The sequence below is a fragment of the Saccostrea cucullata genome, unplaced genomic scaffold (genome assembly GCF_032062105.1).
Source record: "Saccostrea cucullata isolate Sc308-1 unplaced genomic scaffold, CSIRO_AGI_Scuc_v1 ctg3825, whole genome shotgun sequence".
Lineage (NCBI taxonomy): Eukaryota > Metazoa > Mollusca > Bivalvia > Ostreida > Ostreidae > Saccostrea > Saccostrea cuccullata.
In genome coordinates, this window is record NW_026919419.1 from 116,170 (window position 1) to 131,656 (window position 15,487).

At 31.2% G+C, this 15,487-nt stretch overlaps 2 protein-coding genes across 7 annotated transcripts in view; one reads left to right on the top strand and one right to left on the bottom strand.

Moving 5' to 3' along the window:
- Positions 1 to 15,487, bottom strand: part of LOC134231195 (succinyl-CoA:3-ketoacid coenzyme A transferase 1, mitochondrial-like) — a 67,318-nt gene that overhangs the window by 25,386 nt on the left and 26,445 nt on the right. The window contains exons 6-15 of one of the 6 annotated variants that reach the window (XM_062713143.1): positions 4,065 to 4,171; positions 3,598 to 3,766; positions 3,351 to 3,465; positions 3,092 to 3,186; positions 2,804 to 2,925; positions 2,325 to 2,400; positions 2,041 to 2,130; positions 1,854 to 1,934; positions 1,637 to 1,738; positions 305 to 759 (exon numbers count right to left, since the gene is read on the bottom strand). In XM_062713143.1, coding sequence (XP_062569127.1) covers positions 718 to 759; positions 1,637 to 1,738; positions 1,854 to 1,934; positions 2,041 to 2,130; positions 2,325 to 2,400; positions 2,804 to 2,925; positions 3,092 to 3,186; positions 3,351 to 3,465; positions 3,598 to 3,766; positions 4,065 to 4,171 — 999 coding nt within the window. In that variant the 3' untranslated portion in view covers positions 305 to 717. Of the gene's footprint in view, positions 1 to 304; positions 760 to 1,636; positions 1,739 to 1,853; positions 1,935 to 2,040; positions 2,131 to 2,324; positions 2,401 to 2,803; positions 2,926 to 3,091; positions 3,187 to 3,350; positions 3,466 to 3,597; positions 3,767 to 4,064; positions 4,172 to 15,487 lie in introns of those variants that run through there. The other 5 variants (XM_062713118.1, XM_062713126.1, XM_062713164.1 and 2 more) reach the window with 5 other exon arrangements.
- Positions 8,482 to 14,832, top strand: LOC134231184 (uncharacterized). Its single transcript, XM_062713109.1, is given in 3 exon segments — positions 8,482 to 8,513; positions 9,631 to 11,215; positions 14,407 to 14,832. Coding segments are annotated over 3 exon segments (2,034 nt in total). The 5' UTR covers positions 8,482 to 8,487; the 3' UTR covers positions 14,830 to 14,832.

A 15,487-nucleotide genomic window follows, 5' to 3' on the forward strand; every position in this document is an offset into this window, starting at 1 on the left:
TGTTTACAGTGTTTTTACCTAACATAGCTATGACGTTTCAACTGCTCAACTATGACGTCATGAGCCTATGACTGTATTACAAAAAGACAGAGGCAAAGGGAAAATCAAAGATTTTGTTAAAAAATGTAATAAACAGAAAATTCAATGTTTTATAGTTGAATATGGAATTTATTTCACTCGTGAGACAGGATTTTTTAATATTTTCACTCGTGCTTCGCACTCGTGAAAATATCAAAAATCCTGTCCCACTCGTGAAATAAATTCCATATTCAACTACAAAACATTGAATGTCCTCTATTTATGTTTGTATGTCATACACATTGTGCATCATTTATTAAACAGAGATATAAAAAATGAAACAATGTTTTGAAGCTGTTCAAGCAGATATTTGTTTCTGAAGAGCACAGAAAGCTTAAAAAAATCATTTATGATGCAGGGCTTTAGGAGACTGTGAGTAAAATCACTTATACAAAACAAAATATACATGTATTAGATCTGCAAGGTTTATTCCTACAATACATAAGGAAAAATACAGATGTTTGTCATATAAATAATTATAACATGAGGCTCAGATCACAGAGTTGAGTGTTTTGACCTCTACACCAATGCTTGGGTCTATAGCTCTCATTATGACACTCTGTTTATAAGTCTACACACATCACAAAGAAGTCAGACAAACACATTGACAAGACCAGCAGTGAGTTGTCTCCCCATTATCTATGTTTGAATCTGTCCCATTACTTTAACATCTGGGGCAACCTGAAATAAGATAAATGTTAAAAAGAATTGTTTAGAACTGCTCAACCAAGACATGTATCTGGATATAAAAATAATCCATCTCAGTCTCTGGTGCAGTCCTACAGAGAATTCTTAAATGGTTATTACAAGATTATTTCAGATCAGGCAAAGTTAACAAATTGTATATACATTAAATATTTTTTTTTAATTTCATGACCTACACACATAGAATAGTTTGTCAATTAAATTTGCAAATTGTATACACATCAATCATTTATTCATAAATGAATCATAAAACACTACGTGAAGGCAATATCTGTTATTATTTATTGCATGATAGTGAGGGAAATATGAAGACTTATTCAGCCAAGAAAAATCATATATCATATATCAAAACCTTTGAAATAAACATAAACATTCACATTCAGCACTGCTCTCAAATTCATTCATTTTTTACGTAAAGTTACAATAAAAACCTTAGGTCAACATATCATCATCAATTTTTTGACGTAAACCAGGCTATTGTGACGTCTATTACTCTCGGGAGTTTTCGTTCAACAAACTAGAACTATATTGCGGGAAAATACACTAGGTGTTCCAAAGAGGTGGAATATGATGAAAAGTGTGCCGATGACCGGGAAATATGAAGTTTTATGACCGCTCACGTGATAATCTAGAACCAATCAGATAACGCGTTGTGTATAATATTTATAATGAGGTATAATAATAAAAATTATGTATATTTGCTTCATTCAATATTTTTTTTTAATTCAATAACTTGCACACATGGAATAGTTTAACGTTTAATTTTTTAAATAATTTGAATTTCTTTTAAGGAAATTCACATACATGTTACTGTAAACTCAGTTATTATCAGGAGTAGCTAATTTGCACATACCACAAATTCACAGCTGGTGGCACCAACAATGCTGGCGACATCTTCGTTTTCTGCGATCTCCGTTAAAATAAGTCCCTTCTCTGAGTCCACGTCAAACACACACTGAAATATAAAGGATTATAATCAAACACATAATTTGAATGATGAAGATCTCTCACTTTTTACCACATTAGCTCCATTTACTGACTAAGATTGACTACATCAGTGTTCGTTCTACCTTGTCCGTGATGATCATATCCACACAGTTTTTACCCGTCAGGGGCAGATCACAGCTGTTCACTATCTTACTGTTTCCTTTCTGAAATATATCAACACTCATTAAACTTATATTGAACCATAAATCAAACTACAAACTTATTTATAAGGTTTTAAATGTGTAAACCTAAGTCAGAATATTATACAACCTTGTCCTGGTGTTCCATGGTAACAATAACCTTAGTTTTGTGACTGGACACTAAGTCCATAGCTCCACCCATTCCCTTGACCAATCGACCCTGAAATAATTATGGAGCACAGATCGGTAAAACAAGAAATCTGTTCATTAAATAAGTTAGACACACACATATTATCCATCAGAATTGAAACATGAAACCAAAAAAATTTTCTTCACACAGAGTACCTTAAGTTTTTATTTATAAATTATGATCAAAGTTAAACTTAATTTCCTGACGTAAACTCTTTAGCTTACCGGAATCATCCAGTTGGCCAAATCTCCATAACGAGAAACTTGTAATGCCCCTAGTATGGTCAAGTTAATATGTCCTCTGTAAAAACAATATCAGTCATACAATTAAACAAGAAACTTGTAATGCCCCTGGAATGTTTAGTTAATATGTCAACTGTAAAAATGAATTATGTTTCAAATATGATATCCATGCCCTGTAAAGTCTTTTTGTAATTAAAATGTTTGGAGGCAATAGTCAATGTATTTTTGTACAAAATACAGGGATGTATAGTCTTTAACTTGAAATATGATGGAATACAAGACTGGACCCTTTGGTGATTAAGTATATCACTTATATTAACCGTGTCAGCTCCTTTATTGGCATAAATTAATGAAGTTTAAGGAAAAATTCGATTGTCTGAGCTGTGTTTTCTTCAGTAAAATGTAGGGATTTAAAAAGCTTATGATTTGCTATATCAATTTAATTTGAGTAATAAACAAACCCTCGAATCATAGCGAAGGAATCGTCACTGGAAAAGAAAGAGCTCCCTGGGATATTGGTGACAGTCTGTTTGCCCGCGTTGATCAGATCTGGGTCAACCTCACTGGGTAATGGGTACGGACCCTGTAAGGTTACAATAAAAAATTATTTTTCCTTCAGAATATTAATGTTATAATGTTACAGTGAGAGTAATGGGATAAAACCTATCTCAAATCACAGTTATCTCAGTATAAAGTAGCACATATAAAGCAATTCATTCTTTTATAACCAAGATAATTGGGAAACTAACCAATCCCATGATTCCGTTTTCACTCTGTAGATGGACAGTCATTCCTGGTGGGATATAATTACTGGCCAACATTGGCATTCCAATTCCCAGATTGGCTGAAATTATATGACAAGAAACAAACAACATTCAGATTGGTTGATTTATTTTACCAGGAATATCAATAACTTTCAGATTGGTTGAAATTATTTGATCAGAAATATAAACAGCATTTACATTGGTTGAAACTATTTGACAATAATTTAAAACAACACTTTTCTACCATATATTCCATCATGGAACTCCAGAGCTGCCCTCTTTATGATTCTGTTTCTCATTTCCGCGGCCTTGTCATTTGTCTCTGGTTCTTCTTTACCCTCTGTCCTTGTTGTCAGTCTCTGTAAGGAAGATAAAACAGTTAAAGGACAGAGGATTTCTACAATAAACTTTCCTGTATTATATATTTTTACCTCTATTTACTATTCAACTGTTTATTTATATTTCTATCCTCTTTTACTGTTTATTTTTACTTCTATCCTCTTTTCGTAGCTGGGTCCTTTGATGAATCTCTGTACGTACACATGTGGAACGTGGACGTCCTCTGGTGGAATTTCTCCGACTTCCACAATCTCCTCTACTTCTGCTTTCGTGATACGCCCGGCCTTACACATCGGGGGGTTAAAGTTACGAGCTTTCTTTCTACAAACAGAAAACAGTTTACTCAAATGCATTCCTCAGCCTTATAAAACAAGAACTTTCAACAAAAAAGGCTCATTTATATCACTTTAAATTATCTAGTGCCTTGCCATACCTTTAATGAGAAGTTGCTTTTTGTGTATCTTGAATTACTATTTAGTGTCTTGACCTAAATATTTAAGATACTGGAGTTTTCTTTCTATATCTATTAACCTAAAAGTAAGGATTTCCACTTTGTCTACTTTGTGTACCTTGATTGTGTGCCTTGATCTACTAACCTTGTGTGCCTTGATCTACTGACCTAAAGGTGAGATTTTCTACTTTGTTGACCTTGTGTGCCTTGATCAGGGCAAAGTCACTAGTGATGGCTTCCTCCATGATGTACTTAAATCCATTGAATTCCCTTACCTGAAATAAAGAAATAAAATCATTGTACTCAAACCAAACACTCCAAGCATTCTAAAATTAGGATGAGGAGAGGATGTGTACATTATTTTATAATATTAAATATTGGGGTTTTTTGGGGGGTGGGTGGGTGGGTATTTTCTTAATTTTGGTGTTTATCTTTTGGTAAACATGAGCATGCTTTATCTCATTTATTAAAATCAACAATATATTTTATGAAATGTTCAAAACATTTTATTGCGAGAGAATCATCCTTTTCGAATGTCAGTCATAAATATTGTAGACTCTGGCTCCCATACAAAACAAGAGGCCCATGGACAACGGGCAATGTTTTGAAAGGATTACAAACAGATGAGACAAATGAACAGTTATATAGACAAAAGGACAGGATCTAAATAAACGTCTGCAGATATCCCTATTAAAAAGAATTTCCAGCAATTTGAATCCTTGGCATTTTAGATCTTTTGAGTTAAAGATGTGTTTGTGAAATACTGATGCCCCGTAAGGTAGTTCATGGAGAAGTATGAAGTTTCTCAAGTGCAAGTCAAACTCCAAGGTCAAGAGATAAAAATATTGTTATACAAAAAAGGACATGTATCAGTGTATATAGCTGGTAAATATGAAAGCTCAAGAACCAACCATTCAAAACAAATGATCAAGTTTTTTTTTTATTGTTTTTTTATGGTTTTACAAAAAGCAAAATGAGATAGAGAGAGAGAGAGAGAGAGAAAAAAAGAGAGAGAGGGGGGGGGAGGAAGGGAGGGAGAAAGAGAGAGATATCAATTAAATAAATTCTTCCAATACTTCCAGGCCTCATCAAATTTTTCTGCCCATGATATGATATGCTCCAGATTCCAACACATCTTTCCAAATCAAATTTTTAATAAATTTCAGTTTTCCTTTTACATATTCTGTACCATATAATGTTAATTTTTTTATCTCTAAGTCTAAAAGTGAATGTATACTGCTCTTTTGCATCAAAAGTTTCTTCACCCACATTAGTTTTAAAGACATAATAAATTCCTTGATGCTAACCATTTTTATACCACTATCTTTGTAATTTTTATGTATATTAATTTTTTCACTCTGTAAATATTTTTTCCCATAACAAAGGTAAAAAAAGTGTTTTCTAATTCCTTTAACTGAGCTTTAGAAGGATTTGGAAGTGAAGCAAAAATGTGGTTTAATTGTGGTAGAAGAAGGGTTTTGAACACTGTTAAACGCCCTAGTGGGGTGAGATTTCTGCGATTCCAGTTTAACATAGTTTTTTTTTATTTTTTCAAACTTTTGTTTAAAGTTTAAATCACCAATTTTCTGTAAATCAACATCAAAATCAATACCAAGTAGTATTAAAGCGCTTTTTCCCCATTCTAAATCTACACCTACCTCCAAAATGTGATTGCTATGTTTCATACTTCCTATCCATATGACTTGTGTTTTACTGTAATTGATGTGAAGTCCTGATATTTTAGCAAAATACTTCAAAGTTTTTAAACTTAATTGTAGACACTGTGCACTACCATCCAATATAAGAGACGTATCGTCTGCTAACATAGTTATCTTATATTCTTTATCTAATACCTCGATTCCTTTTATATTTTTATTATTCCTAATTAAAATTGCTAATATTTCAGCACAAATCAAAAATAGATAGGGGGATAGTGGATCACCTTTGCGACACCCACGGTGTAGGAAGAATGTTTCAGAAATATGACCACCTTGATTAACTGCTGCTGTAATATTTGTGTAAAATAATTTTACTCACTTCTGAATAGAGTTACCAAATTTAAGAAATTGAAGTGACTTTTGGATGAATGACCAGGATATTGAATCGAAAGCCTTCTCAAAGTCAATTAGAAGAAGCAGCCCTGGGATATTTTCCTCTTCTGTATATTGCATAATATCATAAATGGTTCGAATATTTTCTGATATATTTCTACCTTTTATAAAACCTGTTTGATCAGAATGAATTATTTTGTCTAAATGTTTTTTAATTCTTTTATATTTTATATACTGTATTCAATAAAGAGATTGGTCTCCAGATTTTTAGAAACTGTTTTGGTTTGTCTCCCTTTGGTAGACTTGTAATGATACCATGCCGTTGTGTTATAATGTATTATTAATTAAATAACCATAATTAATTGACCTTACCACAAAAGTACCTAAAAGTTTCCAAAACATTTTTTAAAATTCTGATGTGAACCCATCTGAGCGTGGTGATTTATTAGACTTCATTTTATACAATGTTTCCCCTGCTTCTTCTAATGTGATATGACCCTCTATAGATTTAGAGAGTTTAACAATGTCAATTTAACTTCCTCCTTCAAATTGACATTTTGTATACAGTCATCGATATTTCGATATAACTTTTGATAAAAGTGTTTTGTCTCTTTCAAAATATCAAACTGATTATAAATAATGTCTCCATTATCCAATTCTACTCTTGGGATAATTTTATTGAGGAAATTTCTGGATTCTAAACTGCAAAAATATTGTGTTGGTTTTTCACCTTCTTCAACCCATCTTGCACTAGATAGAATATAAACACTAGCCATTTTTTGTTTTCTTATATTTTCTAATTCTTTCTTTTTAATATCAAGTGCATCTACATCTAATGCAGTTGGTTCACATCTCTCAAGATTCTTCTTTTCTTATTCTAGATTTTTTTTAAAGGATTAGTAAGAAATACATTTACCCCTAATTTCCATAAGGAGAGTCTCCAAAAATAATTGATCATTTATTGTAAAAGTATTTTTTTTTTCGTCAATTAGATTAAAATTTTCAAAATTGTAAATAGGCGCTGCATATTGTTTTTTTTTTTAACATTTTCTATAACAGTTTTTATTGTTTTTAAAAACTCATCGTCATACAAAAGGGAATTGTTGAACTTCCATAACCCTTTGCCTTTCTTGAAGTCATCAAAAATTAAATTCAGACTAATCATTGAATGGTCAGACCTATAACTAGGTTCTATGGAGCTTGCTCTGACACTGGATAATAAGTTTCCTGATATAAGAAAGAAATCTAATCTACTTTGTTTCAATGGAGATTTCTTCCTCCAAGTATATCTTAAGGTATCCGGATGAAATTCTCTATATACATCTACATAGTTATTATCTTCAATGAGTTCAATAATCTTTTGTCTTGCATTTGGGTTATTCACGTTTTTATAATTAAAACAATCTAATTCAGGTTTCAAAACTAGATTAAAATCACCGCATATTATAATGTTCTCAGATTGAAAATCCTCAATATATTCTTGAAGTTTAGAATAGAAAGCTGGGTTATCATTGTTTGGCCCATAAACACAAAACAGTAGTAACTTTTTTTCATCTGTGGTAAATTCTAATAAAAGGTAATTACCGTCACTATTACCCTTCTGCTTAGAAACAGAAACAGAAAAATCAAAATTGTTTTAAATAAGATTGCTATGCCTCTGGAGTTAGAGGAGTATGAACTAAACTAAAGTAACATTCATAGCCCCATAGGTTCCTAATATCATTTTCTGCCTCTGGTGTGAAATGTGTGTCTTGAAGACAGTATATATTATAGTTCATATTTCTTAAATAATGAAACACGTCTCTACGTTTGTTGATGTCCCCCAAACCTTGACAATTAACAGATATAATTTTCAACGACATTTGCACATTTTTAATCATACATATTTACCTTTGATGAGACCGGAAGCCTTGGATTTATGGATATTGCTCTCTACAGAAATTGAAACAAAGAAAGAAAAGAGAAAGGTTAATGTTTTCTAAGAATTGGTCAAAACTTCAAGGTCAAAGAGTTAATTAACGGTATACAAGAAAAGACCTTGTCAAAAGAAATACACATGCAAAATCAAAAAGCCATAGCACAAACTGTTCAAATTCTATGGCATAAATTTAAGTTTTTCAAAAGTAAGTCAAACTCAAAAGTCAAGGCCAATAGGATAAAAGTGTTGGTATCCAAAGAAAGGTCTTGCCACAAGGAATAATCCTGTAAAGTTTAAAAGCCGTAAAATGTAAATACTATACTTAAACATTTCTTTTGTTTTCAATTCATATATTAATTTACCTATTGTGTGTAATTCAAAGCATGAGAGATTAAAATGAACATTTTGAGAGTTTGTTCTAGACCACAACCAAATTATTACATGTATTTCAAACAATTCTTTTATAAATTGATTTTTTCTTTAAACTTGGCACTCATAATTGCAATGCCATGATTTATATCTTGAATGACACAACAGGGTCATATATATATCAAAATGAAAGTAGATGGATTTTTCTTTACTATATATAGCGCATGGAACTTTTCAGTTCTTACCTTTCAACATGGACACCAGTAGAAGTTCACAAATGTAAGTTTTTAAATGAAAAAATATAATTATGTATAAAAAATGCTTACATTATCTTAATCGGTCTCTTTAAAGTTTTTGAAAAATTAATTAATCAATGAACGATTGATACATGTGAAGCATTTTTTAAAATTAGATAAAGGCTTATGGGCCACAACACTCTTCCTAGCAAATTAAGATCTCTTATTGTGATAAATTTTTTTCCCTGTAAAATTAAGTTTGATTTAATTTTAATCCAATCATAGACCTAGGCATTGTGATTTAACTAATTACAATTACAATGAAGATATACCCGGTATTTCAATCATCAACATGGCTATATGTTTCACATTAATTTGTATTATTCTGGAGATGAGAGTTTTTAGTGTAGTGCAGGTATAAAATAAAACATATCATGGATTTACATGTACTTTGATGTTAACACATTTAATTTTGTTGTCCTTGAGTTTATGAAACATACGTCACAAAGCATTTTGTTTTGTGTCATCATATTATGACAACATAAAAAGATTTAATCATTCTTGCTATAAACTGCCTCAAACATCAAATTAAATATATTATCTAGTAAAATTGTATTTTACAAAAAACTTGCATAAGAAAACATTATTCCATTAATTATCCAAATGTAAGTAAACAATGGCTATTTTCATTTTTGATTTAGTTCATTGTCTGTGAACATTTTTTCCTGAAAAAATAAGGCAGTTACCCTATAGCTATGTTGAAAATAATCTAGATATGCTTGATATGTGCATCTGTTTATGAAATACTTTTATAATGTCAAAAAGGAATGTTTCATAAGTGTTTAAAGCTTTCTTAAAATAAAATAATAAAATATTGGAATAGCAGCAAATGTAAAAAAAAATAATATATTTGAATTGTTATGCATTGCTGTAATACTTGATGATCCAGGTGCTTTTCAAATGCATGTTTAAGCTTACAAAATTTTCAGATTACAAAGTAATGGTTTTTTTTATGATTGCATTGTATATTGGTTTACTAAAGTGACATATATGCTATATATATATATATATATATATATATATATATATATATATATATATATATATATATATATATATATATATATATATATATATATTATCCTTTTACATTTTACCAGTAAGACAGCCATAGAACGCATATCAGAGTCAGTGTTTGTCGGACTGTGTCGTAAAGTGGGGACATCACAACAGGTGGCCATGAGGAGAGATATGATGGACATCAAGTTTATGGTGCAAAATCAAGTGACAAGTGAAGAATCCAGTGTAATGGTGAGTGGAAGTCAAAGAGAAGGATTCAGACTGAAAGGATCAGATGAAGACTACATGATCTGGCCAAATAATCACCGTGTGATCTGGAAATTATCTCAGTCTCAGTTTTACAACACACACAGACAAACACTGATCCTCTGTGACTTTTCGGATAGTCCACCAGGATTCACTTTGTTATATTTACTGTCACCAAGCATGGACAGAGACATTCAGAGAGCATGTGTTAGAATGAATAACAAACTTTATATATCTAGTTCTATATATAGAAAGATCAAAATATGTTCTGCATCAATAAGTAAGACAACTCAACATGGACCCTGTGCCAGTGGAACATATTTAACACTAGAATATGATTATGCCTACTGTTTTGTTTGTGACTTTTGGCCTCCAACTGCCTCTTCATGGATAGACAGATGTCACTCATGGCCCCAACCTCATATTGTTGATGATATAGTAAAAAATGGATGTCACTTTGTAGCAATTGGACATAAGCTAGGAAATCATGAAGATCATGAATGGAGAATTTCTTCTTCTCTGGCTGAACAAAAACTAGTGAATTCAATGAACCACTGTCAATTCTTAACTTATGGCTTGCTTAAATTGTTCTTAGCGGAAATAATTAACAATGGACTGAATGAATATGATAAATTACTGTGTTCCTATCACATGAAGACAACAGTTTTCTGGGTGATTCAACAAAATACAATATCTCACTGGTGTCCACAAAATCTCTTGGTGTGTTTCTGGGTCTGTTTCAAACTCATCCTCAAATGGGTGTATGAGGGGGTCTGTCCTAACTTTTTCATTCCTGATAACAACATGTTTCTGAGTAAAATTCACGGTGTCAAACATCAAATATTTATGAGACTGTATGGGTTGTATGAGAAGGGTTTAGCATTCCTGCTACACAGTCCCTCCATTAGGTCTTATATTATTAATGTCCTCCATAGCCCAAGACTCTCCATCTGTACAGATGATCTTACTCTGAGTTCTGAGGCTGAGTTTGATGTAAACCTATTTCTTGAAGTAAGAAGATATGACACATTAAACGAATTAGACCTACAAAGATGTGTGATACATCTTTATACAATAGAACAGATGATAGGTTCACTCCTCCTGACACAGTATCAAATCATAGTGCTACAGAAACATACAGCTTCTGTCCTTCAGAAAACTGCATTTATATTATACATGAAAACATACACACATAAAAACAAGCTGAGGTATAGAGCTGACAAAATCTCCTGTCGCATGCTGAAAATAGCAGCCAAATTTGGTTGTATAACTGACATGATATACATAGCCATGTATTATTACAAGACACTTAGATACATGGAAGCTTTATCTATTATAGAGATGATCAAGGTCAAGTTAGCACAGCCATATTTGATGTATAGGTATAATATAGATAAAGAAATGTATACTTAGTTAACAGTTATAATAGTTAACGGTAGAATAGTTAACGGTAGAATTTTTGGTGATTCATATGGAAAATTTACTTGCCATAACTATGCAGGTTCAAGTGTTGTCGATTACTTTATTGTAACAGAGAAATTACTTGACGATATTATGTACTTTCATGTATATGATTTTTTACCATTCTCTGATTGTCATTGTAAAATTTCACTAAAAATACTATCATCTTTTACAAGGGAGATAAATAACAATAATCTTCAAGAAATGCCTATTCGTTACAAATGGAACAGTTCACTAATAAGCCACTACCAGAACTTTTTTACACACCCTATTATCCAACAAGACATACAAACCTTTTTAAATAAAGATATACAAATGAATGAAAAGGAAATTAATGAAGCTACAAATGATATCCATAACATTTTTGAAAAAGTAGCAAAATTATCACTAAATAAGAAGGTTCATAAAAATAAACAAGTTAACAAAAAATGGTTTGATTCAGATCTTTGGAAAATGAAGAAACAACTTAGTGAAAAGGCTATCTTAATATCTAAATTTCCTAACAACCCTTTCATACGAGGGTCTTATTTTAAAGCTAAAAAAGTGTATGCTAAATTAAATAAATACAAAAAACGACAGTTTGTTCAAAATATTTTCGACAAGTTAGATCAACTAAAGGAAAATAATCCTAAAGAATACTGGAATTTAGTCGCATCAATCAGAGAAGCCAAAGAGGGGAATAAGGAAAAAACTGAGAAATGTATTGAACCAGATATGTGGCATAACTACTTTAGTACCCTGTTTAAACTGCCTAATAAGCATTCAGAGAGACTACAAATTATTCAAAATAAAATTAAGGAACTTGAAAATGGACCAAACTTTATATCGTTTAGTAAACTAGACTTTAAAATCTCTTTAAAGGAATTACAAAAATCTTTGTCTAGTATAAAATCTGATAAAAGCCCTGGCCTGGATAATATTACCAACGAAATGTTGAGAGTAGCACAAATTTACATGAATCCTTGTATTCTAAAATTGTTTAACAATGTCTTCACTTCCGGAATTTATCCCAGAAAATGGGTAGAAGGTTATATAACACCTATTTTTAAATCAGAAAATCCCCGATTACCCCAAAATTATAGAGGCATAACCATTACCAACAGTATTGGCAAACTTTTCAATATAATACTTAACAATAGATTAGATAATTTTTTATCGGAAAATAACATCATTCACGAAAGCCAAATAGGATTTTCAAAAAAAGCTAGAACTTCGGATCATTTATTTGTAATGAAATGTCTGATCGACAAATACACCAACAAAGGTAATAAACGTTTGTATGCTTGCTTCGTTGACTTCCATAAAGCATTTGATACAATAATACACGAAGGCATAAAACTTAAACTTCTTCAATTGAATATAAATGGACTATTCTACAAAATAATATGCAGTATGTACAAATACAGTTATATCTCGATTAAAATTGATAATAAATTAACCCAACCTTTCTCACCTGAACTAGGAGTAAGACAAGGTGATGTCTTAAGCCCGAATATATTCAAAATATTCTTAAATGATCTCGCAAATTTACTAAATGAAGATGTTGTTAACTCAGTCTCACTTTTCAAAAAGCAAATAGGAGCTTTATTATATGCAGACGATTTAGTATTATTATCTGACAACCAGCTAGCCCTGCAACAAAAACTTGATATGTTATACAAATATTGTAAAGAATGGTGTTTGGAAATCAATGTTAACAAAACAAAAGTAATTATTTTCAACAGAAGTGGGCATTTATTAAAAGAAACATTTTCAATTAATGGTATTAATATAGAATGTGTAAAAACGTATAAATACCTAGGTATAATACTCTCAAATTCTGGTTCTTTCAAAGAAGCAAGGTGTAATTTATATAACAAAGCTTTAAAGTCATCATTTAAAATATACAAAGATATAAAATCAACAGATCCACCCATTAAAACTTTACTTCATCTATTTGATCACATGATCAAGCCAATAGCTACCTATGGATCCGAAATATGGGGTGTATTGTCATCATCAATGCAAAGAAAAGAAAAATGTTTATTTGATATATTTAAAGATTGGGAGATTGAAAATCTTCATATGAAATTTTGCAAATTTATCATAGGGTCTGGGAAAAGAAGTACCAATATTGCAGTTCTCTCTGAACTGGGTAGACAACCAATATTTTATTCTATTATTATAGCAATTATATCTTACTGGCACAGACTGGAAAACATGCCTGAAAACTCTTTGTTATACAGTGCATACAAAGAAAGCATTATCTTGGACAGTTGTAATGTAAATAGTTGGTTTTCAAATGTAACATATTTCTGTAACAGAATGGGCATAGATTTGTCAAGATGTAAATCAATGAAACTAATAACTTTAAAGAAACATCTGAAAAAAATTATTAGAGAAGATTTCCTTCAATATTGGTTTAAACAAAGAGATGATGGTTGTCTATCGGGTAAACTTACAACATATTTCTATATAAAAAGAAATTTTGAAATTGAAAAGTATTTATTATTAAAAAATTTTGAACAAAGAAAAATTATATGCAAATTTAGAGTGAGTTCACATAACCTCAGAATAGAAAGTGGAAGGTACGAAAAAAAACTAAACTCTGCTGGAGAGCAAACCACCCTTGCAAGAAATGAAAGAATTTGTAGAATGTGCGACATGAACTGTGTGGAAGATGAGATACACTCACTGATTGAATGTCCATTATATAAGCATGATAGAGATGACTTTTTTAATATTATTGCTAAAAGTAATAAAAATTTCTATACTTTAACAAATAAAGAAAAATTTTTATGGATTATGTCTAATGAAGATGACATGTTGCTTATCAAGCTGGGTAATTTTTTAATCAATATCTTTAAAATAAGAAATAGCAAATTATGCAATGTTAAACAAAGAAACAAATAAATACAAAAGAGTAATATATAGAAATACTTTAAACAAACTTTTAATTACAGTATATTGATTATGTATGTTGTAATCCCCAACTGCTGTAACATCATTTATCTTTTGTTAGTTACTGCTATCAATTTTGAATTTCTGCTTGTATGTTTTTTTTTTCCTTATTACTTGTATGCCCTGATGGGCCCCAAATTGGTATTAATAAATCTTATCTTATCTTATCTTATCTTATCTTATCTTATCTTATCTTATCTTATACTGAGGTTTTAGGGGGACAGTCCTGGTCTACTAAGATGAGACAGGCTGTAGCATGGGAAATCAAACTTCAAAATAAAATACATTATATCAGTGAATTGATACCAGAACAACAGTCTGCTCTTCAGAATGAGGAGTCTGCATTAGATTTTCCACCCTTTATACTGTTTTACATGCTAGAGATCTTATGCTACAGACATGTGGACACAATGAGAGTACAAACAGCTCTAGATGATCTACAGACCCTAGTTCACTATGATCAGGATCAGCTTATACCTTCTTATCTCAGAGACATATCGTGGCAGATTCTGGGGATCTGTCAACAGGTGACAGGGAACCTCCAGGCTGCTCTATACTCATACCAACAATCTCTCAGACAAGAGCCATTCAACAATATACAAACAGCTACACTTATGAGAATGGAGCAATGAGGTTTCCTTTCCATAAGATTTTTTAATCAGTAAAATAAATGCCAAATATTTATGAAAGATTGGCTGATAGAAAATGTATTTCTCACTTCACAGTCTCTGAATGATTTTTTATTTTAAAATACCCCTGTAAGTGGTCCATGGACGTTAATGCTCACCCGAGTCACCGAGTCACATTAGCCATGCTGTTCTTTAGCAGATTTTTAGATGTATTTATCCCATCTTTATTTCCATGAAATTGTGTCCCCATGTAAAGAAACAAATTCTGATCCACAAACATGAAATGTTGTGTTGATTTTATATCAAACATGTTGTATTTACCACGAGCCAAAACAGAAAATTACAAACGTTCATTTATATATTTATCTGCATTTTTATGGAACATACTGTCACAAAATATTCGAAATTCTAGGTTAGTGGATGTTTTTAAATCTGTGTTTCTCACTGAGTATTTTGACAGACTCAATACTTAAATGTATTTTATTCCAATGTTTGAGTGTACCTTCTTAAAAGATATGTTTCTTCATGTTTATATATGTATCTGTTGTACTTTTATATCTTGCGTTTATATTAAAATGTTAATTTTGTATATCCTTATGTGCTTGTAAATATATTTTAATGCAGGACCACAATGAAAACTAGCTTGATGCTAATTGTGTTA